Consider the following 25,827-nt stretch of genomic DNA (forward strand, 5'->3'; position numbering starts at 1 on the left):
AACCGGTCCCCGCAGACCAGATCGGATTAGGGACTTACTCAAGATTCTTTTTGGTGCCAAAAAAGACCGGGGACTTGAGGCCCATTTTGGACCTCAGCATCCTAAACCGTTCAGTCAGAAAGTCCAAGTTTTGAATGGTCACCCTACAAACCATTCTCCCATTGCTGGAGAAGGGTGTTTGGATGTGCTCCATAGATCTCAAGGACACTTATTACCATATCATGGTACATCGAGTGCCCAGGAGACATCTGCGCTTCAGCCTAGGAGGCAGTCATTTTCAGTTACGTGCGCTGCCCTTTGGTCTCACCACAGCCCCCAGGGTGTTCACCAAGTGTTTGGCAGTCGTGACTGCTCACCTGAGAAGTCTAGGATTCCAGGTGTTTCCGTATCTAGACGACTGGCTCCTAACTGCCACCTCCAGGCATCTACTACTGCAGAGCCTTCAAGCCACTATATCACTGGGCAGTTCCCTTGGAATCACCTTCAATTGGCCAAAGTCTGTGTTGCTGCCATCTCAACGAATAAGATTCATAGGGGTAGAGATAGACTCAAACCGAATGCGGGTCTATCTACCTACAGACAGAATACAAACCATACAGACTCAAGTTTGAGCCTTACTTCCCAGGTCCAAAGCTCCAGCCAGGATGGTCCTGCAGCTATTGGGATCCATGTCCACTATGGTTCTTCTAGTCCCCTTGGCAAGGTTGCACATGAGAATTCTCCAGTGGCTTCTGTCAGCTCAGTGGTCCTTTCAGGAACTCCATCTCAGTCACCTCATATGGATCATGGAATCTTGCAAACGGGACCTTCGCTGGTGGCTAGTGCCCTCCAATTTGGATCAGGGACGACCCTTTGTTCTACCTCCTCCCGCGGCCACTTTGATCACGGACGCCTCCCAGATGGGGTGGGGGGGGCATTCCCTGGGCAGGTCAGTCCAAGGCAAATGGCACCCGGAAGAGACCCTACTTCATATCAACATCCCAGAAATGAGGGCAGTACTTCTGTCCCTTCAAGCACTTCACGATTATCTCCCTCAGGGCATAATTGCCGTTCACTCAGACAACATGTCAGTTGTCTGGTACCTGAACAAACAGGGAGGGACCAGATCCTATCCTCTTTGCAGAGAAGCCATGAGAGTTTGGGAATGGGCAGTCTCGACCAAACGCTTTCTAGTGGCTACTCACATACCGGGCAAGTCCAATGTGATAGCTGACAGATTGAGCAGAACCATCCTCTCTCCTCACGAATGGTCTCTGAATATGACAGTTGCAAGTCAGATTTTCAGCAAATGGGGAGTTCTGTGTTGCGACCTCTTCGCGACTCCTCTGAATGTGAAGTGCAAAGAATTCTTCTCTCTAACCCCGGCTCCGGGGAAGAGCCCCATGGATGCACTAGTCCGTCCTTGGCCCACAGGCTTGCTTTATGCCTTCCCTCCAGTTCCTCTCCTTCCCAGGGTGATTCAAAAGGCATCTCTCTTGGGGAGCAAAATGATCTTAATTGCTCCTTACTGGCCTCGTCAAGTATGGTTTCCCTACCTTCGGAAATATGCTCTGGAAGGTCCATGGTTCCTGGATCAGATTAAAGACCTTTTGGTTCATCAGTCGGGACTATTCCACCAGTCCCTGCACACCTTAAAATTGACTGCTTGGCTCCTCCTCTTCCGACTATAGTCAGGAGTCATACATTGGATCCAGAGGTTGTACACATATTATCTTCGGCCCATAAGTCTGCTACAAAGAAACTGTATTCTAGCAAATGGAAAAGATTTGCTATTTGGGCTCAACTCCGGGGCCTGGACCCCATCTCTATTCCCGTGGCAGAAGTACTAAAATTTTTAACTTCTCTTTTCAATCAAGGCTCTTCAGTCTCTACCATCAAGGTCCAATTAGCAGCAATTTCCAATTTTCACGAATCCATAAACCCACCTTTAATGAGCAACAGATTGTGTAAGACCTTCTTGAAAGGTGCTGCTCTATTAAGACCTCCGATTTCTCATCCTGCACCTCCATGGGATCTCGATATAGTGTTACGCGCCTTGACTTCCTTCCCCTTTGAACCGGTGGCTACATGTGATCTAAAGTTTCTATCATGGAAGACAGCTTTTCTGGTGGCAATTACTTCTGCCAGAAGAGTTTCAGAGCTTCAAGCTTTGTCAGTAAAACCCCGTGCCGTTTCCACAAAGACAGAGTATCTCTCAGGCCAAATCCTTCCTTTGTCCCTAAAGTTTGTTCCAGTTTCTGCTTACAGCAATCGTTAGAACTTCCAGTCTTTTTTCCAAAATATTTTAACAAAGCGGAATTCATATTCCACACACTAGATGTTCACAGGCAGTTGCGTTTTTATTTAGACAGGACCAAACAAACAAGGAAAACAGATCAGTTGTTTATATCCTTTGCAGACAATAAATTGGGCAAACCTGTCACAAAGGTCACTATTGCCAAATGGATCAGGGACTGTATTACTCAAGCTTATTATTTTTCTAACAAAGAGCTTACCACCTCTGTCAAAGCTCATTCTACAAGGGCTATGGCTACTTCGATAGCATTTCATTCCAAGCTTGCCATTAGTGACATTTGTGCTGCAGCTACATGGTCTTCCCCGCACACTTTCATTTCTCACTACAAATTGGATGTGGCATCTAGAGGACGAGCTTCATTTGGTTCCACAGTGCTCAGGAGTGTTTTCCAATGAGCCACCCAGGATTTAGGTGCTAGGGACACTGTCCCATCAGTACAGAATGTAGGCGAGATAGGATCACATAACATCTTTTAGTTATGTACTTACCATAACTTTAGATGTTTGGGATCCATCTTGCCTACATTCCTAATAACCCACCCTCCTTCCCCCTTCCTTGGAGATCAGAGGATATCAGAAGGTCCGAATCCTGTTGTTTCATCTTGAAACATCTAACAATGTTATATAAACAAGTTGTGCATGTGTGCATGAATGCGGACAAACAAGATCTGGGGGATTAGTGGTGGTGCATCCTGGGATAAAGATAGCTCAGCCAATAAGAGGCCTCGCTCTATAGCATAAGCGTGCCGAGTCGGAGCCGAGGGATCGGCTCCGAGCCCATCAGTACAGAATGTAGGCGAGATGGATCCCAAACATCTAAAGTTATGGTAAGTACATAACTAAAAGTTTCAGACAAATGGGTTCTGAAAATCATTCATCAGGGCTACATATGGCAGTGGGAGGAAATTCCTCCTTTCCAAGGGGTGATTCCTCATCCTCCAGATCAGTCTGTCTTGTTTCCAGACCTGTTCTGGATTTTGTTTGTGATACTGCCCAAATTCAAATCATGTCATCCAATGATGTCACTTCACAACCTGTTACCGCTTTTTACTCAGGGCACCTTCCACATACCCAAACTGTCAGGCAGCTTGAGCTGAGCTGCCTCAGAGACAAGTCTGGCTGCATAGCCCTCCAGAGCATTACTGCTGCCAAAAATTATGCTCCTCCCTGTTATAAATCTTTACCAATGGGTGCTTTGGTTGTAGATGTTCAAATGATTACTGCTGCAGTAGCTGCTCCCTCTCTCCACCACCTTGTTTTTTGGTGTGCTTTTTATTCGAAGGTGTACATATTTATTTTTTGGTGTTTCGTAGTAACACCAGACTCAAACGATGCTTATCATCACATCCCTATTCATCCAAACTTCAGACATTTCTTAAGGTTTTCTGTGTCTGGATCACATTATCAGTTCTCTGCCTTACCGTTTGGACTATCGACTGCACCAAGAGTGTTCACAAACTGTCTAGCTCCTATTGTAGTTCATTGCAGGTTACAGGGAATCCTCATTTTTCAATATTTAGATGACTTGCTTATCTTTGCAAAGTCTTTTTCAAAGTGTCAGGAATCTCTCTTTTGGCTGATAGATCTCTTACACAAGCTGGGATTCCAAATCTTTCCTGGCTCCCTCACACAGGCTTGTGTTCCTGGGATGTCAACTAGACACCTCAATTCAAAGTGATTTTCTTTCACACAAAAAATAGAATCTATATCTAGATCTATTTCTAAGGTTTTCTATTTAGACTTTGATCATTGCAAGGGAATACCTCTGGATTTTAAGTCTTGTCGTATTTATGATTCTCATAATACCACTGGCAAGACTATATGAGAAAGATGCTGTGGTATCTGCAATCCCTTTGGTTCCAGCACCAGCACCCTTTATCTTTTGAATTTCAGTGCTGGGGTTTGTCAGAAGAGAAATCATTTGGTGTAGACAACAGATATCATTAATTCCAGGTCTCCCCTTCTCGATCCCTGCTTCAAAACAGTCACTCACCACAGATACCTTGGACTTTGCTTGGGGAGCAGTCTCAGACTGGATAAATGTGCAGGGGAGTGTTGGACACCAAGAAGAGACACAAGCACACAAATATTAAGGAGATGCTTGCCGTGATCAAGGCACTCAACTTTCTGAACCATTTTTGGTCCCCAGGACCTCTTTAAGTCATTACAGACAATACCACAGTCATGTGGTACATCAGCAAGCAAGGGGTGACCAGGTCATACCATGGTCATACCATGCTAGCTTGGAATATAGCTTCACAGCACAATCATACTCTACAGATATCCTACATGCCATCCAAGCACAATTGTGTGGCAGACAAGTTGAGCAGAACCAGGGCAAACCCTTAAGAATGGAAACTACTTCATGGGTATTTCAAGATTTGATCCATCTGTGGAGAGTTCCTCAAGTAGAACTCTTTGCCTCATCCTTGAACAATCAGCTGGCAAGATTTATTTATTATTTTTAATTATTTTACATTTGTTGATCAGGTTAGTTCGATTGAGCTGAAAAAACCCTTTTCAGCGGAGGCCCGAGGCGAAAAGCTCCAGTACATTATACAGTAAAATTAGCAGCAGTAGTTTACAGAAAGGTTACAAAGAATTATTTACACATCGTGATTCAAAATTTGGTAATGAAAATAAATACATAATTATACAGTCAAAACAATAAATTCCATATAACATATATTTCTATCAAGTGCAGATTTAGAGGACATAAATAAGAGATAGAATAAATGTTGGACTAAGGCACAGAAAGTTTGTGGTTTGGAGTGCCAGGTATTAGACTTGTTAGGAAGGGTAGAGGGTGTTAACTGATACTGAGAGTAGGAGATGGATAAAAGATAATGGGTGAAATAGAGGAAAATTTAGGGGTTAATGTGAAGTGTATGGAGGGTCAGTACTGAGGCATGACCAGATAGTTTTTAGGTGTTCTTTGGCAGCTACTTTGAATTGTTTAGGTTGTTTTAGTGATCTGATTTGTAGTGGGAGCCTGTTACAAGAAATGGTAGGATGATAGGATGGGAGGTTGGCATAATGGTTAAGATGTTTACCTTACAGACACAAGATACAGGGTTTGATTCTCACTTGAGGTAATTGGCTAGGCTTAAAATGGCTCAGAAGGGCAGTTGGCCTAGTACTAACTTATGATAGCTATAGAAGTTGCATCCAATTTTAGTCTTGGGTTTATAGTAGCAGGTCTTCGTTTGAGTTATGGAGAAATCTAGTGGGAGAGTAATGGGAGATAAGAGAAGAGATGTTAGGACAGTAGGAAGGTTGGTAAAGGATAGAGTGTATGATCTGAAGCTGAAAGAAAAGAAGCAGGTGAGATAGTTCAAGCCAGTTTAAGTGTTTAAGTGAAAGGCAGTGATGGGTTTTGTGAGTGTGGTTGCTGAGAATCTACTACCTTGTTGTAGGTTGAGTCTAGTTTAGCTAGGAGTGTGGAGTTAAGATTTATTAGAATTTGAGAGCCATACAGTAGACTGAGTAGAAGGTATATATGACAGAGGGTTACTTTTGCTTTGGAAATGAGAAACGTTTTGTTTCTGTATAGAGAGCCTAGTTTCTGATGGGTCTTCCTGATACAGTTGTTAATGTGTAAGTCAAATTTAAGTTGATCATCTATAGTGACACCTAAGAGTTTTGTGCTAGGTTCCACTACAATTGAAGTGTTATTGGGAGACAGTATAGAGAAAGTAGATTTAAGATGGTTAAAGTTTTTGGGAAGAAAGAGCAAGAGTTTAGTGTTTTTAGGGATCAGATTTAGTTGGTTATTGGAGAGCCAGGTTTTAACTGATGCCTGAGTAGCAGGGGCGAGTTTGGTGGGGGGTCTTAGATGGTGATGACTGTAGAGTCATGTGCGTATTGTACAAGGGATGACTGAGGGCAAGAAGTATAGAGTAGATTAGTAAAGATATTGAATAGTAATGGGTCTAGATTAGATCCTTGGGGAACACCCATTTTAACAGGGAGAGAAGGGGAAAGTGCAAAGTGCCATCTCACTGACTGTAATTAATTTATCGACCATTTAGTCATGCCTGCCCATTGAACCTCCTCTTTCAAGGCAGTCTCATGCAAAAATGTTTTTTAAAAGTGGGTTTTGCATAAGAGGCCTCCAAGAAAGCCAGGGGTCCTTCCTTTGGATCTTAATTTTGTGTTATAGAAGGTAGCACTTCCTCCAGCTGAACTAGCTAACCTGGATGTCTTGAGGTTCTTGACTAGAAAACAGTTTTGCTGATTGCTCTGACCTCTACAAGAAAGGTGTCTAGGTTGTAAGCTCTTATAGTGAGTCAGCCCTATCTTATTTTCCATAAGGATAGGGTTTCTTTGAGAACTAATCCTTCTTTTATGCCTAAAGTTGTATTTGAGTATAATTAGTTTTTGCCAAACTATCCATCCCCGTTTTCTTTCCTGAACCTAAAAATGAGGGAGAAAGGATACTCCATAACTTGGATGTCCACATCAGGTAAGATGTTGATAAAACTAAATCTTTCAGATATTGAAAATAATTTTTCATTTCTTGTGAAGGTAAGAAGAGACAAGCTGTATCCATACAGACTATTTCCAAATTGTTGTCTAAGACTATTACCTTCTGTTATATTACTTTTTGTTATACTCACCATCATCATCATCATCAGCCCCCCTTTTCCCATTCTTTTTCCCTACACGTGGTCGGGATATCGTGTTAATTGTCACCACCTCTCTCGATTCAGTGCCACACTCCTGCCTTCTTCAACACTCATGCCTAACTGTCGCAGATCATCTTTCACACAATCCATGTACCTCTTAGCTGTATGTCCTCACTTCCTCTTACCTTCTTCCTGTCTGTCCCAAATCTTCCTCACCAGATTGTCTTCTGCTTTTCTGTTATACTCACCACTATTCCAGATGTAGTCAAAGTCCACTGTACTAGGGCCATGGCTTCATCTGTTGCTTTTTGGAAAGTGTTGGATGCTAGAAGTGTTCTAGAAGCTGTTACTTGGTCCTTTGTACATACTTTATCAAAGCACTATAAGCTTGATTCCTTCTGTAGGTCCAGATCTGTCTTTGCTAGGACCATTTTCCAGGGGTTCCTTGACTCTTCTCCTTCTACCTGCCAAATGTAGTTAGCTAGCTAGGGTAATCTACCCATGTAGCTAAGGCTACTGCAGCAGTCATTGATATGATACAAGGACAAATGATTGACTTCAATAATTGGCTAAGCTTCTGGTGTCATTCTAAGGGGATCCAGTATCTGTCTGCCTGAGATGACATGATTGACAGACCACGATGCTTTGCCAGAGATGGCCTGCACCTGTCACCCTTGGGATTCCGGATACTGGCTAAGGCTCTTGCCATCCCTATAGTGCCTTTTTTAGGCAAGGTTCAAATGACAAATTCACCACCATAACAGGTACAAGCAAGCAAAATCTGAGGGTAATGCTACTCAATCCTAGAAGTATAAACCTCAAAATGCATTCACTCAAGGCACGCCTTAAAATGGAGAACATCGACATCTGTACAGTAACACAGACCTGGTTCAAGGCTCCAGAGAGCACCCCTGCGTTACCAGGCAGTAATTCGTACCACACCTTTCGGCCATCTAACTTGGACCAAAACACTAAAGGTGGAGGCATGTCCATATTCATTAAGGATATCCACACCTCCAGTCTAGTTGCTCAGCATAATGCATCCAAGATTATCCAAGTGCAACTAACTCTGGGCAAGACCGCAATCCAAATTGTAACTTGCTACAGACCCCCCACCATGCCCCAGGATTTCCACTCCTCATTTCTTGATACACTGGAAAATATTAGGGTACAACCCAACACCCTAATAATGGGTGATTTGAACTACCCCACCATTAACTGGGAAAACTACTCATGTGCCAACTCTTTTGCTCAACGTTTTCTGGAATTCATAAATTCCAGTGCCTTATATCAACTTATCCACACCCCCACCAGGGGCAGCAGTATCCTAGACATGGTCATTACCAACTTGGGCAACCAGTGTTCCACACCAGAGGTCAATTCCTCGTTGATCAGATCCGACCACAAGCTAATTACCGTAAACATCTACATCCCTCCCCCAACCCCCATTAGGGAAACCACCGTAAAAAAATTCTCCAAAGCCAACTTCACACTTCTTAAGACAGAAGTGGCAAACTTCACGATACCCATGCAGACAGACAGTAGAGGTACAACTGCTGAATCCTACACAAATGCACTTTATAAGCACTTACACGAGTGCATGGATCGTGCTATCCCTAACAGAACCAAGATGCTATCCTCCAAAAAAAGGAAGCCAATCTGGTGGTCCCTGCCATAAACAAACTCTACAACAGAAAAAAGAAACTGTTGCAAAAAAGAATAAAATCTCATGATTGGAGGAACTCCCTGGTCAGCCTCAGTAAGAAGCGGAGATCCCTCATAAAATCCTCCAAAGCTAGTTACGAAAACAAAATTGCCACTGATTCTAAAGACAACCACAAAGCATTCTATAGCTATGTCAAGAATCTCAATGGCAACACTCAGATCTGCTCTGAGTTACAACACAATGGCACTAAATATACAAAACCAACTGATATTGCCAACATCCTGACAGATAGGTTCAGTGCTAACTTTACCCCCCTCTCACCCCCTAAAGGGCCCATCTCTGTACCGGAAGAATGCAAAGTTCCTGTAATCTCGGCTGCACAGGTAAAAACCACACTATCTAAATCCAAGAACATAGCATCCATGGAACCTGATAACATCCCAGACTGCGTTCTACACAAACTACAGAATAAACTGGCACCCCACCTAAGCACCATGTTCAATCATAGCCTCATCTCAGGCTTTGTGCCCACTGAATGGGGCACAGCAACAGTTATCCCACTCCACAAAGGGGAGCCACCATGGACCCCAGGAACTACCACCCCATTAGCCTAATGAGCCTAGTCTGCAAGGCCATGGAACGTATCATCATGGCACTTATAAACAAAGACATCTCCAAACTCTGGACTCCACCCAGTTCAGGTTTGTAAAAGGCAGATCATGTCTCCTAAACCAGATAGACTTTTTTGAAGCAGTCACCAAAGCTGTAGATGAGGGTAAGGTGGTGCACACAGCCTATCTAGATCTCGCCAAGACTTTTGACACCATCCCCAACTCTGGAATTATAGATAAACTCACTAAACTAGGTATAAATCGTTATGTCACAAGATGGGTTGCCAACTGGCTCACTGACAGAACACACACTGTGAAAGTAGCAGACTCCAAATCTGACTTCGGACCAGTGACAAGTGGAGTACCACAGGGATCATTCCTGGGTCCTCTCCTGTTTGGAATCTACTTTTCTGAAGTACAGGCTAACACAGAAGGTCTTTGGCTAATGAAGTTCACAGATGACTGTAAACTAGGAGCCATAATTGAAACTCCTAATGATGTGGACGTCCTACAAAAGGGCCTCACTGAAGCAGATGCCTGGTGTCAAAGCCATGGCCTCACGCTCAATGCCAAAAAGTGCATTGTCATCCCCTTTGGTAAAAACTCTGTACCCATGAGCTACCACATAAGTGGCAGTGTACTTAACACCAAAAGTGTGATAAGAGACCTTGGGACACTGGTGGACAGTAGTCTCTCCTTAGATAATTACATTGCCACAGTAGTCAGGAAATCCTTCTATGTGGCACACCTCATCACAAAAGGTTTCTCATCCAGGAAAAAACAAGTAATTTTTCCCCGCTACTTGTCACTCATTAGACCCATTATAGAGTACAATGCCCCTTTTGGTATGTACCTCACAAGACATGTACAGCAACTGGAAAGGCCACAGAAATACCTCAAAAGAAGATTACCGCTCTCAAACAGATGCCTTATGCAGACCATCTCAAAAAACTCCAGCTTTACTCCTTCGATATCACGTACCCAGAAGTGATCTCTGCCTAACATACAAAGCTATGTCAAACTCAGCGCTGTTGGACATGCTCCACTTAAAGAAATCCCAATCCCTCTAAGCTATACGCTCTAGGGACCCACACCTTGTCACCACAATAAACAGAAAATGCTGGAGGGATAGATTCCTGTCCAAGAGACTTCCCATACTCTGGAACAAACTACCTATCTATATCAAACAAAGCTCCTCATTAGCACTCTTCAAGAAAAATCTTGATGACGCATGAAATCTAGAACTGCAAATGGTTTTTCAACAAAAACACTAAACAACTATATGATAGTAGAAACAAACTAAACTAGCCATCCTACAAGATAAAAAGGATTTTTTACGCCAGCTACAAAAATTCCCCCCAACACCAAACAAAGAATGGGAATGCATCACTACTATCACATATACTATACTCAATCTAGCCAACCAGCAAAACCCTGACCCTTCTTTACTAGACACCTCTAACTGTACCCACCCGTCATTTCATCTCAAACCTATACCCACCTACCTGCTTCAAAACTTAAAGATTCTTCCTTGGAATACTCAAACTCCATTGCAAAATAATGGAGAAATGTATACATAAACAATTACTCAATCACCTCCTTCAAAATAATCCCTACTATCCTTTATTGAAATCCATTAATCAAACAAGCAGTGCTATGGAACAATAATCTTTCAGACTCCTGCCATCCTACCATAGAGCAATGGTTCTCTAATCACTGTTTACTTCTGTATAGAATCAAATATGTTCTCCAACTCAATTGGTAAAAATGGAACCTACTTCCTCCAAACCTGACATCCCAAAACCTCTGTCTGTATATTTAAAACTAATCTAAACACCACCTAAGCAACCACTGGTTTTGTTCCTGTGACTCACCTGCTGATCACCCCCTGGCATCTCCTACACATATATTCTTTCTCTTTCTTTTCTTTCTTCTTTGACCAAGCTGAAGCTGCTGGCTGCCATCTCCCATCTCCATCATATATTCTTTTCTTTCTTCTTTCTTTATTTATTTTTATTATTATTATTACCTATAACACCTCTTTATCTTGTAACTTTACCTTCCTCTTTCTATCTCTTTCTAATGTCCCTTCACTGTGTACTTTTTCCAATGCCAATTCCTAATATCTGTATCATATGTAGTCATGAGTGGAATATGTATGTGTATGTATTTTGATAATATACTGTTAATTATCATGTAGTAGATAGTGGACTCCACTGAAAATGGACATGTATCCAGTTGGACCAGCCCGGTTAACAAATGTAAAATAAATAAAATAAATAAAAAATGGTTTGATGGGGGATAGGAAATTCACCCCGGGGATCACTTCTGTGGCTCTGCTCGACAGGAACACAGGAAAATAATTTTCTTGGGTGGCGAAAGCCAGGGTACCTTTTTGGCTAGGCTTATATGGGCACTAGGGCCAATAGCCTAGTACCTACCTATGAATGATGAACATAGTACAGCTATGTAAGTAAACTTACCATAACAGTAGATGTTCGAATGATTACTGCTGCAGTAGCTGCTCTCTCCCTCCTTGTTTTTTGGTGTGTTTTTTATTCCAGGATGTGCACATTTATATGTTGGTGTTCCTGGCATTGTTCTTCCAGGGCTCAGCCTCCCTTTGTCTTTTGCATGGAAAGGTCTGAAGGGCTTTTTGCCCAAACTTGCCTCTTAGTAAGCTCAGCTAGAGCTGTCTTACAGTTTCAATGCATGGAAGGTGCCCTGAAGCTTTGGGAGCTGGCCAACTGTTATATACTTGGCAGGATATAACCCACATAGGTAAGGCTACTGCAGTGGTTCATAGGTTCATAGGTTCATACTAGGCTACCTGCCCTTTCAGGCCATTTTAAGCCTAGCCAGTTACCCCATGTGAGAATCAAACCCTGCACCTTGTGTCTATAAGGTAAACATGTTAACCATTAGGCCAATTTCCCACCCCTGGGATCATTCAAACATCTTCTGTTATGGTAAGGTTATTTACACAACTGTACTTTTGTGGAAAAGGAGATGGGAAGGGGTTAGGGGTTGGAATAATGCTTAAGGTATGTACCTCTCAGACACAAGGTACAGGGTTTGATTCCCACCTTTAAGGAAAATTAGCTAGGCTTAAAAGGACCTGCAAAATCAGTTAGCCTGTGAACCTATGGAAGAGTTAATGTAAAACAAATAGGACAATAAGGAAATAATACTGGAAATAAAACCGTGGCTGTGGCTGAAGGGATGGGGAGCGAATCGGTAAGGAATATTAAGGTGTATCTAATGAAAAAGTGTATGATGTGAAATACGAAATGTGCGAACATTGTACACGATAAGTAAAATAAAGTAAGTGCCACGGGATCCTTTACATCCACCTCAGCTATCACCAACTCCAACAGATGGGATCGTGGTTTATTTATTTATTTGTTTGTTTATTTACTTATGAGCATTTATTTACAAGGGCAGAGCACTGATCAAGAATTGCCAATTTCAGGCTCGATGACCAAGTTCACGTTCCTCCGAGGTTGAATACACAACTGAGCAATTTATGAAGAATAAGAAAACCTACAAGAAAAATACATCTAATGTGCACAGAATAACAACAATAGGTTAAGACAATTCTACGTTTATAAAAGTGTAGGACTATGAAATTTGAAACAACAATTTTGTAGTCTAACAGATGGATGCAAAATAGAATAGCAACTGTGTGTGTGTGTGTGTGTGTGTGTGTGTGTGTGTGTGTGTGTGTGTGTGTGTGTGTGTGTGTGTGTGAGTATGTGTGTGTGTGTGTGTGTGTGTGTGTGTGTGTGTGTGTGTGTGTGTGTGTGTGTGTGTGTGTGTGAGTGAAGGGAATGAAGACTATTGAATATTAAGGGAATATTAATAGTAAAGGATGACATGAGGATGAAGGTTAAAGGAGTGGGTACTATGTATGGGACTTTGTTAGAATGTCTAATTGTCAAAATGTCGACATTCATAATATTGAATCCACATTATTGAAACATTCCAGAAAGATGAACATTGGAGCATCACACACGTTTTTGCTAGGGGGCTGCTCCCCACTGCACTCCCACCCCCCTGTTAATTATATATATATAACAACTCTGAGATTGCCCTAAAGCTAAGGATGGGAAAACCCCTAATCCCTGTAGTACCACAATCTACTTGCAATGTATGATGTCCCAAAGTTCTACTTTCTGGGACATCAACGCTGTAGTGCTTTCATAATCCGGGTTCAGTGTTATGAACATCAACATTTTGGTAAGTCAATGTCATAACATAGATCCACTATTTACATATTTACAAACAGCAGTAATAAAGGTTCTAAGATTCAGTTACAGACAGTCTGGTTATAGTATTATTGGCTGGGATATTGTTTGATTACATAATCTGTCCTGAATTAAGACATTTCCATTCACAGTGATTCCTCAAGAACTGTTTGAGCTGGAGGCCAGAACTGAGAGTACTCCAAAGTATCAGTTAAATATTTAGGAAGAGATTGCCAGAGCTTGGAGGCTGGGATAGAGAATCTGTGGTTAGTGCAGTGTTGTTTAGTTATGGAAGTCTGAAGGTTTGGGACAACACTGTACTGATTCCTGAGGTTGTATGGTGAAGCTGCTGAAATATGTTTCATGGCAAGAGGTGAATGTGTATCCGGATACAGTAGCCTGAAAAGGAGGGATCCCAAGAAAAGACTTGATCTGCCTTTAGTTGTTAACCATTTAGCTTTGAAAATGGTGTCAGAATGATGTTGCATTCTTGGAGAATTACTAATAAAACAGTAACTTTTATTTGCAATGGATTACAGTGATATTTTTTTTTGAGACGAGCTGAGGTAAATAGAGTTAAACCATATTCTAGTTGAGCAAGTTAATTTAAAGATAAAGGAAATGTCTTTACCAATGGATGCTTTGGCTGGTGGACAAAAAAAAATAGGTAGACTTTGTATACAGAAAATCATATTGTTAATTTTTATTCTCAGTTTTTTATGTTAATAATAGCATGAGTTATTATTCATCTGGAATGCACCTAAATGTACATAATAAAATTGGATAACTATCCAAAAAATCCTTCCAGTAGCAGTAATTCATGATTTTCTCAAAATAATCAAATTGCAGTTAGTCAGTTAATCTGAATTTGGAACTAGATTTTCTGCCTTAATGCCAAGTCAAGTTTAGGAAACTTGGATTAGCAGCCCCTTTTCAGTCCTATCTAACACTGGCAGATTTTTGCCAGCTGCTTTACCAACCTACAGACATATTAAGAAATATTGGTTTACAAATGACAACTTAGAGGTCTGAGTACACAGTCATTGGCTGAAATCGTGTTAATAAGTGTATTCTGTGTTTAAGCATTAATACAACATGGAAAATGCTTTCATTTACAGCTTTTCCTTGTGCTGATAGCAATACCATGCAGTTTGGGTCACTAGTCTATTATGCCACAAGAAGAAATATCCTGCAAGATTACACGGGTTATGGCTGCTACTGTGGAATAGGAGGGAAAGGACAGCCTGTGGACGCAACTGACAGGTACAGGAATGTGCAAATATATTTGCTTTTAACTTGTTCGAATTCAAGATGCATAGTTACAGTCACATTTATACTGTATTTTGCAGTATCATTTGCTTTCTCTTCTGCCTTTCTAATTTGCTTCTCTCATCAGTAGAACCAGCAAACAAATGCCTCTGATAGACTCAAATTAGGTTCAACAATATATTTGGAGGCATCTTTACTTAGCTGTAGTGCTTGTTTGACTTGCTGTTCTCTGCCTGACTATTTCGTTTCCAGTTATTTTTGTTCTTTTGGAGTTTAAAGAGGCCTTGGTTTGGGTCAGTTGGAAAAGTTGGAAAACAATTCCTTTGCAGACAGTGAATAACATCCAGCTAATTAGTGCGAGGAGCTGAGAAATAACATTCCTCATTTTGATTTTGGATGCTCCTCCTAGTCCCATCTCATCAGAGCATTCTACTGAGTACTGAGAGAGCAGTTTGGAATGCCCATAGGTTCATAGGTCGGTACTAGGCTATTGGCCCTAGGGCCCATACAAGCCTAGCCAAAAAATGTACCCTGGCTTTCGCCACCCAAGAAAATTATTTTCCTGTGCCCCTGTCGAGCAGAGCCACAGAAGTGATCCCCGGGGTGAATTTCCCATTTCCCATCCAATCATCAAGATTTTTCTTGAAGAGTGCTAATGAGGAGCTCTGTTTGACATAGATAGGTAGTCTGTTCCAGAGTATGGGAAGTCGCTGGCCCATACAAGCCTAGCCAAAAAATGTACCCTGACTTTCGTCACCCAAGAAAATTATTTTCCTGTGCCCCTGTCAAGCAGAGCCACAGAAGTGATCCCCGGGGTGAATTTCCCATTTCCCATCCAATCATCAAGATTTTTCTTGAAGAGTGCTAATGAGGAGCTTAGTTTGATATACATAGGTAGTTTGTTCCAGAGTATGGGAAGTCTCTGGGATAGGAATCTATTCCTCCAGCATGTTCTGTTTATTGTGGTGACAAGGTTTAGGTCCCTAGAGCGTGTAGCTCGGAGGGATTGGGATTTCTTTAAGTGGAGCATGTGCAACAGCTCTGGGTTTGACATAGCTTTGTATGTTAGGCAGAGATCGCCACTGAGTAGGCGATATGCGACGGAGTAAAGCAGGAGTTTTTTGAGACGGATTGCCCAGCCCCTTAACCTCTTAAACTTGAATCATCTTCTGTTTCTACCCTTGCATGTACTTAAAAAAATTGCACTTTATTCAGCTGCTTTTATTGTATCTGTGCTTTTTCCTACCTTATTACTTTATTTTTCATTTTGCTGTTTGTTCATAGGTTCATAGGTAGGTAGTAGACTATTAGCCCTAGGGCCTATATAAGCCTAGACAAAAAGGTACCCTGGCTTTCGCCACCCAAGAAAATTATTTTCCTGTACCCCTGTTGAGCAGAGCCACATAAGTGATCCCCGGGGTGAACTTCCTATTTCCCATCTAATCATCAAGATTTTTCTTGAAGAGTGCTAATGAGGCGCTCTGTTTGACATAGATAGGTAGTCTGTTCCAGAGTATGGGAAGTCTCTGGGACAGGAATCTATCCCTCCAGCATGTTCTGTTCATTGTGGTGACAAGGTTTAGGTCCTTAGAGCGTGTAGCTCAGAGGTTCTTAAATTATTCAGTTCTTATTATTTCTCATTCAGTTATTATTGTTCTTACATTATTTAGTTGCATTTGTTCTGCTGCATTTATTACTACTTGTAAGTAACCTGATTGAATTGTAACTGTTATTCTAAGCCTCTTAATTTTGACTTAAGCACTTGGTCTCCAAACCAGTTATTTACATTAGGAAGGTTTGTGGTCTAAACTCTTGTGGCAGGAGAGGATAGCCTACACCCTTCTAAGCTGGGAATTGCTGGTTGAAGGCGTACTGTATTTGTTATTCTCAAAATGTCTTAGTTCTGGTTTAAGAACTTGGGCTCCAAACCAGTTGTTTTACATTAAGAAGGTCTGTGGTTTACACTCTTGTGGGAGGACTGGGTAGCCTCTACCCTTCTGAACTGGGAATTGCTGGTGAAGGCTTATTGTGTCTGGTATTCTAAGTGTCTTTGTTCTGGTTTAAGCATTTGGGTTTCAAACCAGTTATTTTGCATTAGGAATGTTTGTGGTCTACACTCTTGTGGAAGGAGAGGGTAGCCTTCACTCCTCTGAGCTGGGAATTATTGGTGAAGACTTATTGTCCCTGCTATCCTAAGTGATTTTGTTCTGATCTGTGGCCTGCACTCCTGTAGCATTACTGTCTAGACAGATTTTTAAACTACTAGAGTATCTAGTTTGCTCATAGCTGATATGCATGTCCAGACTCTCTCTCTGTGGCCAGTCTGGTTGAGATGGGTATTCTGAGGCATTGTAGTAACTGCCGCATGTACACTAAAAACCCATTTATTCTTAATAAAACAGATACTGTATGCAAGAGGTGTAAATACACTCTAACACTGGAGGAAAAACTCTCTCATACAACCAAAACTAATCCTATAGAGTTTGTCAGTGACAGTTGCACCGCCCCTACTGCACATGGTAAAGACCCTACACATAAAACTACTTATGCTGAGGCACTTAGTGGTAACCTTCCTAAAACGCTAAGATCTCCTGCACAATACAATCAAAGAAAGTGTCCTTAGTCATCACATAAACACTTTGTTAAAACACTACCCACAGTTACACATAGTAACACTGTATCAAATGCCTTCACTGCTAATCCCTTAAGGCAAACCAGCAGACAGCCAAATTTCCTGGTCATTGGTGATTCTATAGTGAGGCACACCAATGTCCTCCTCACCAGACTGAGTAAGGAGAGAGTCATGGTTAGCTGACTTTCTGGGGCTAGGATCCATCAAGTCACACAGGTACTCAGGTCATTGAACCAAAGGTACCACTATGACTCTTTCATAGCCCATGTGGGTGTTCATAGGATCAAAGGTCATTTTAAGCCTAGCCATTTCATCCCAATGTAATACCATGAAAATGCTAGTCAATATCCAAGATTGCATTCAGTGATGACTGCCCATATCCAGGAGGGTTGTGGGCACTATTCCTGGTAACAATTTATAGTGTCTCTTCCACTCATCCACTTTCCTCTTGAACAGTGGCATAGAGGTGCTGTGTTTCACATGAATTGGTAGCCTATTCTAAAGATGTGGCAGTCACTGGGAGATAAATCTGCCCCTCCAGCATGTCCTATTTAAGTTATAGGCCGTATTTAGGTCCCTGGAATGGGTAGTCCTAGTCCCATTTTATCTACTGATATGCCACAAGTTTATTAGGTTTGGGTCTTGGATTGCTCTGTAGGCCAGGCATAAGTCTCCCCTAAGAAGTCTATACAATACGGAGTATAGTGACAGGGACTTTAGTCAGTCTGTGTAAGGTGCATGATGGAGTCCCTTGATCTTCTTTGTTAGAAACCTCTGAGGTCTCTCCAATTGCTGCAGGTGCTTTGTGCAGTACATACCAAATGGGGCATTACTGTAAAGGTCCTGAGACGTCACTCCCTTGACTATATGAAGCAAGGCATGATCGAGTTTGCTAATTATGTGTCTCTGGCAGGTATGAGCCTAGCACTGAGCAGCATGCTACCTTCTCCAAGGATGATGCAATGTTACCAAACGAAAATGATTTATTTTAACAATTGGCTAACCTTCTAGTGTCAATCCAAGGGTTACAATATTTGATGGCCTGGGAGGACATGATTGACAGACCACACTGCTTTGCCAGGGGTGGTCTGCACTCATCCCCTCTAGGCTTTTGGATAGTGGCAAAGACCCTTTCAACTCCCATAGTGCCTTTTTTAGGCAGTGCCAAACTGATAAACCTGCTGACTTAACTGAACATATGAAGGAATATCTGAAGGTGGTACTGCTCAATGTTAGAAGTCTTAACAAGATACTGCACTCCCAAGCCTTCCTCTCCCTGAAGAGTGTAGACATCTGTGTAGTAATGGAGACATGGTTTAAAGTTACTGAGAGCACCCCAGCAATACAAGGTTATAATGCCTTTTACACCTTTAGACCAGCTAAGGCACAGGAGGGAACTAAAGGTGGAGGAGTGTCAGTCTATATTAAGATTAATCTCACATCCAGACTAGTTAAAGTGTATGACTCACTGGAACTCATACATGTGCAACTCACCATAAACAGGGTGTTGTATCCTTGCAACATATAGGTCCCTCTCCATGTCCCAGGAAACCAATACTACCTATCTCAATGTACTAGAGTCCATCACCGTTCAACCCAATATGATATTTATGGGGGATCTCAACTACCCCTCTATAGATTGGGAATCCTACACCACGTCTAATGCACAAGCCCAGTGATTCCTAAATTTTGTTAATACCAACATCCTGGAACAGATGGTCCATTCTCCTATCAGAAGTACAAACATCCTTGACACTGTACTCACGAACATGGGGCCAATGCTCCTCACCCAGTATATCTTTGCTTGTCAGATCTGACCATAAGGTGGTATTCCTTGAAAGAAAAAATTAAATGCGGGATCCAGCAAAACCAAAAATGTTTAGGAACTATTCCCAGGCTCACCTCACTCTACTAAGAGACACCTTGGCTAAATTCCAAGCACCCCCAAACCCAGTAAACAACACAGCATATACTGAGCTATTTACAAAATCTCTGTACAGCCATATTGATAGCTGGATAGAACAAGCTGTGCCCACTCGTACAAGAATAAGACAAACTCAACTCAAGAAACAAGCCACCCTGGTGGAATCTTAATATCCGTCAGTTATACAACAAAAGAAAAAAAAATGGCCAAGCATAGGAGGAGCAAAGCCACACATACTAAAAGCCCCTTGAACAATCTCAACAGGCAGGCAAGAGGGGTAATTAATACTTCAGAGGCTAAATTTGAAGAAATAATTGCTTCTCAGACAAAGGACAACCATAAAGCATTCTACAGCTATGTCCATAACCTCAGGGGAAATACACAACAATGATTAGAACTTACTGTGAATGGCATCAACCATACTGAAACAGAGGCCATTGCCAACCTTTTGGCTGACAGGTTTAGCTGAAATTTCTCCCCCCATCCCCCTGATAGCCCAAAGGAAATACCACATAACACAATCCCCCAAACATTACTAGAGAACAGGTTATTAATGCACTTTCCGAGGCCAAAAACACTGCATCAATGGGCCCCAATATCATCCTGGGATGTTTAATAACTAGCTTGAAACATGACCTCTCTGGTCCACTTAAATCACTTTTCAACTGAGCTTTTAGTCAGGTTTTGTGCCCAAGGAATAGAAGATAGCTGGAGTCATTCTCCTGCACAAATGAGGTCCAACCACTGATCCAAGCAACTACAAGCCCATAAGTCTTACCAACCTCATATGTAAGGCCAAGGAAAGCATCATCATCATGGACATGATAAATTAGGGCATATGTATCTTGTAAATCTAGACCCATCACAGTTCGGCTTTGTTAAAGAAAGGTCATGCCTATTCAATCTGGTGGATTTTTCTGAGAGGGTCACCAAAGCACTGGATTAGGGTAAGAATATGCACACAGCTTACCTCAACTTGGCCAAGGTATTTGATATAACACCCCACTCAGGTATTATAGACAAGCTCACTAATTTAGGTATAAACCTTTTATCACCAGCTGAATAGCCAACTGGGTCACTGATAGGACCCAGAAGGTCAAAATAGGTGAGGCCACCTCCACCAAGAAGCCAGTCACTGGTCGAGTCCCCTAGGGCTCAGTACTGGGCCTACTCCTTTTTGGCATCTATTTCTCTGAAATGGAAGCAAATGCTGAAGGTTTATGGCAAACTAGGTCTGCAGATGATTGCAAGCTGGGGGTTATCAAAGACCCCCCGGCGATACTTGCATTATTCAAGAAGGTCTCTCTGTAACTAATAAATGGTGCCAAAACCATGGTCTTAAACTCAGTGCTAAGAAATACATAATTGTACCATTTGGAAAGTCATCCATCCCGGCTAATTACCATGTTGATAATGCACCCCTAAGAGTCAACCCAGTGGTCAGGGATCTGGATAAACACGTAGACATTAGCCTTACTTTTGACCACCACGTGGCCACAGTGGTGAGGAAATCCTTTTATGATGTGCAAATTATAAGTAAGGGCATGACATCTAGGTCTATAGTGGTCATTATCCTACTGTACTCCACCCTTATCAGACCAGTCATAGAGTATAGTGATCCCTTTGGTATGTATCTGACCAGGCATATGCAGCAACTAGAGTGACCTCTGAGGTTACTTACAAAAAGAATACAAGGTGTAACAAACCTGCCTTATGCAGAGCACCTTAAAGCCCTTTTCCTCTACTCAGTCTCCTGTAGATTGCTGAGGGGTGATCTACACCTGGCTTACAAGACATCCACAAACCCCAGACTTATGAATCTCCTACATATTCGTAAGTAAAAGAGTACCAGAAATACAAGGTTTAAGGACTTGAATTTTGTCTGTGACAGAAACAGGACATGCTGGAGAGACAGATATGTGTCCCAGAGACTGTCCCTCCTATGGAACAGGCTTCCCATCTATGTGAAGCTGAGATTGTCTATTACCCAGTTTAAGCATAACCTTGGCAAGTGGATGGGGAATAAGAAATTTACACTGGGCCTGGCACCCATGTCCATTATGGAGAGAGGTAGCTTATAACTGTCTGGCCCTCAGTGTACAAGACATCATTATTCTTTTGGGAAAACTTGGCTAGCCTTAGAAAGGCAACTTGGTCATTAGCTTAATAACAGTCTATGAATCTATTAATTATTGTCACAGGCAGCACCATGGCATAGAGGGGTAAGTGTCACTCAGATAAAAAGGTTACCATAAAAGCTAAAACCTACCTCAATAACTCCTGACCATCTACCACCTGAATATCTTCAAATAGCAGTGAATACAATATCCTATCCTACTGCAATGCTTGTACCAATAAGCAAATCTTATATTCCAGTCTTATGGAATTAATGTTATATAAAACTCTTCATAAAGGCAGAACAAACAATTCTATTTGCAATTTTAGGCCTATTGCTATACTATCTCTAAACTCTAAAAATACTTGAAAAAGGTATACAAAAGTAGCTGTTATATCAGTTTATAAATACCCTTTTGTTATAACTTACTCAATGTGTTTTTTGACAGGATTCAAAAATGAAACTGCTCTTACAGCAAAAACAAGGGTCTCTACCTCTGCAACTCTCTTAAATCAATCTAAGGCCCAGTATTATCTCTAGCACTCTCCATTTATGAAGGTTGGCTAATATAATATGGATCTTGAAGGGGACATCAATGGTGTTTTGGAGAAAAAAATTATGCTGGCAGCTGAAATTAAATGCATTCAGAAAACCAGGACTTAAACTACTTTTGCTGTATTGAGTTTGTTGAATTTACATAAGCTGACACACAATCTGTAAAGGTTTTTTAGGGAATTTTTGAGGAAATATTTTTTATGTAGTAAAGCTACCAAACATACTAAAAAATAAAAGATGATGTGTAGAATATGTATAATGTATATATGTTTAGTTACTTTAACCTCAGTTCTGCTTTGATTAGATTGCACCAGAGATTTAAATGGTAAATTCAAAATACACATTATTTCATGACACTATTACCATAAAGTATTGGTATAATTCCCGCATTTAGCATTACCTGCACACTTTTATATGTTATTAGTTTACCTCATCCACTGTTTTCTGTATTTTGTGTGTTTTTTCTACTGGATTTCATTGTATAAACATTTTTGGGGGGCTTTTTACTTATCTACCTATGTATATGATTTTAGTTCTTGTCACAGACCTGATGAAGGCTTTACTGCATTAGTTAGCTGAAAACAATTTTAGTTAAAAGCCATTCTTTTTATATGTATGTCACACTTTTCTTAATACCTGATTTTTGGAATGTGGGTTGCAGATGGATAGGTAGTGTTTTCCTTAACTAGGATTTGGTTTGATCTCATCAGTAGTAGTGTGTCGAGGTGGGTACTTGCTATTTTTTATTTTTTCTAATATGAATCTGGGACACAACCCATCAGAATGGTTCAGAACTTATTTATCCAATCAGCAACAAGGAGTCAAGGAGTCAAATGGTTCCAGCAGTTTCTTCTTGTCTATCCAGTATAGGTGTTCCTCAAAGCTCAGTACGTGGACTGGTTCTATTCAGTATCTTTGTAAATGACATGCATGCCAAAATTCCCGATCCCATATTAATAAAGTACGCTGATAACACCACTGTTGCCTGTACTGCTATCAACCTCAGTCAGTTGCAGAATTCCGTACAGCTTAACCTTCAAAGCCTTAAATATTGTCTTAAATACTCAAATATTTTATTAAATGCCAATAAAACTAAACTGCACATTTTAATTCAGGTGAAATCTCAATTATTTCACAAAATAACATACTAATTGAGCAAGTCTTGTATGTCAAACTATTAGGTACATTTATAGATTGTAGTTTCTCCTTCAAAAAACAAATTGACTGTGTAACCTCAATAACTCAGAAAAAATGGGTTTGTTAAACAAATCAAAACCTTACCTATCAGAAACAGTACAACTAAATACAGCCCAATCTATACTACCTACATTACTTTATGCCTCCACTAACCTTATTAATTTTCCAAAACCTCACCTACATAAGCTAGAGCAAATATACAATAAAATGGCAAAATAAACTGCTAATGTCCCCAACAAAGGCTTATCATTGTAATGTACTTCATAAGATTAATTGGCTAGAGCTAAAATAACTTTTAACATTTAAGCAGTTAAAAATGCATATACAATTCTGTATGAACACGACAGAAGCCCACCCATCTCTAATTTACTTCCGGAGAATATGCCTTGCAGAGACTTAATATTTCAGAATCAAAGCCTCCTAGACATTGTCAAATCAAATAGCCACTTTAGTGACTCCTAATACTCTGTTCCTGTAACCAAGCTGTGGATTTCCATTTCCTAAAACCTTAGACATGAGAATAAACACAACGCATTTATCAACAATTTAAAAACTTACCTAACTTCTACTTGGATCTGTCCTGGCAAATATTTTCAGTTAATTGCATTTCCTCTGCTATCTGCATCTGAGCCAACTGAGGCTTACAACGAAAAATAAGACTATTATTGCTTGTATTTCTGCACTTGCTAACTGGTATCACTGTTTTTGCTGATTATTTCTGCATTTTACAGTAACTTTTGCCTGTTTTTCAACCTCTGCATTTTACTTGTGTTCTGGGCACTTGTACTGTTTAGCATAGATTAGCCACAGATTCTGATGTGCCTAGTTCTGCTTGTATTTGAATTGAGCACTAACCCCTAGCAAACTTTTTCTGGAGAGGGCCCTCTGCACCCTTGTGGCAGGAGGTATGTGGCTAGAGACCCATCCATTGAAGCTCATTGGTCTAGACTAGGTTCTGTTTTAAGCTTTTGATTGGCTATTCTGCCCACCAGTAATTTTTTTTTCATTTATTTTATAAGCCCAATGTTTGCCCGGGTTTGCACCTCACACACTGCCGCGCACTAATGCACAGTTGAGATTACTGTTCTCAGTTATAGCAGCATTACATTTTCCATTAACTGTGGTCTGTTCTCCAGTGGGACATCTTTACAGTTGTGCTTCCCTATCGGTTTACAGACCAGTTCAGCCTCTGAGCTATCCTGTCTAGTTCTGGTCATCTATACTAGTAGACTAGCCTCTCATAGGATTCCCAACTGGTCATTTCTGGTCAATCCCTGTTACCAACCACATCTTTTATCTAGCACTATGGAAGGACAGTACCCCACCATTTTTCCTGTCTACCTGGTTGAATTAGGTATCCCGAGGCAATGTAGCAATTGCCTCATATACACTGACAGCCTATATCTTTTACGATACTCCAACTCAACTTGCAAGAGGTGTGTCTACATAAAAACATAAGGTGGTATATTGAGGGACATAAACACAAAGCTTCCTCGCTCACCAGTCAGTATACCTGACCCTAAGCCATTTATCAGCACTCACATAACACCACCCTCACCTACCACAAAACCAACACATAACTCCAGATATGTGGAGGTTCTCTCTAAAAACCTACTGAAAGCACATAGACTGCTACATATAGTTCACTTGCAGATAAACACAGTACACATAAAAACATACATGCCAGTGTCTTACCAAGTAAGCCACTAAGGCGTGACACAAAACCAAATGTACTAGTCACAGGTGATTCTATTGTGAGACACACTGATGTGCCACTCACCATGTTAGATAAGGTGAAGGTCATGGTCAGCTGTCTGTCTGGTGCCAGGATCTGGAACATCACACATGCACTCAAGTCTCTCAGTAGCAAGTAGTGTTATGACTCTGTCATAGTACATGTTGGTGTTAATGACTTGAGATGTACCTTTCTGGACTATATTAAGAAAGATATGGCTGAGCTCTTTGATTATGTGTCCGAAGCAGGATGTCCCTAGCCTTAAGCAACATACTACCCTCACCCAGGATGATGCCGCAATACAAGCAAAAGATGACCAACTTCAACAATTGGTTCAGTTTCTGGTGTCATTCAAGGGGATCCAGTTCCTGTCAGCCTGGGATGATATGGTTGATAGACCTCAATATTTTGCAAGAGATGGTCTTCACCTGTTACCCCTAGGATTTTGGCTTCTGGCAAAGGCTCTTGCCTCCCCCCTAGTGCCTTTTTTAGATAATGTCACATGTACAAAATTTCCAATGTAAATTGTTCTTCAAAAACCATCATCAGGGTCATGCTGCTAAATGCTAGGAGTCTAAACCTAAAACTGCACTCATTCGAAGCTGCCCTTATCTTGGAGGATGCTGTCACAGAAATGTGTTCAAGGCTGCAGAAAGCACCCAGTCATTCTGGGTTACAATGTCTTCTATTCACTCAGGCCATCCAATGAGAGCAGGAAATCCAAAGGAGGAGGAGCATCAATTTTTTATTAAAGACAAATGCTCCTCCAAATTGGTAAGACTAAATGAGTCCCTCGAACTTCTCCATGTACAACTCTCTGTAGGTAAAACTCCTCAACAAATTATCACCAGTTATAAGACCACCCCCCCCCCCATAAACCAGGACATCCGCAATGCCTACCTGAACCTCCTGTAGTCCCTCAATATACCACCAAACACCCTGGTTTTGGGAC

At 41.3% G+C, this 25,827-nt stretch overlaps 1 protein-coding gene across 1 annotated transcript in view; it reads left to right on the forward strand.

Moving 5' to 3' along the window:
- LOC122794622 (phospholipase A2, membrane associated-like) overlaps positions 1–25,827 on the forward strand; it is a 159,213-nt gene that overhangs the window by 39,545 nt on the left and 93,841 nt on the right. The window contains exon 2 of the mRNA XM_044063197.1: positions 14,566–14,710. Within this exon, the coding sequence (XP_043919132.1) occupies positions 14,566–14,710 (145 nt within the window). The remainder of the gene's footprint in view (positions 1–14,565; positions 14,711–25,827) is intronic.

The sequence above is a fragment of the Protopterus annectens genome, chromosome 2.part1 (genome assembly GCF_019279795.1).
Source record: "Protopterus annectens isolate FY-2018-M chromosome 2.part1, PAN1.0, whole genome shotgun sequence".
NCBI classification, from domain to species: Eukaryota; Metazoa; Chordata; order Ceratodontiformes; family Protopteridae; genus Protopterus; species Protopterus annectens.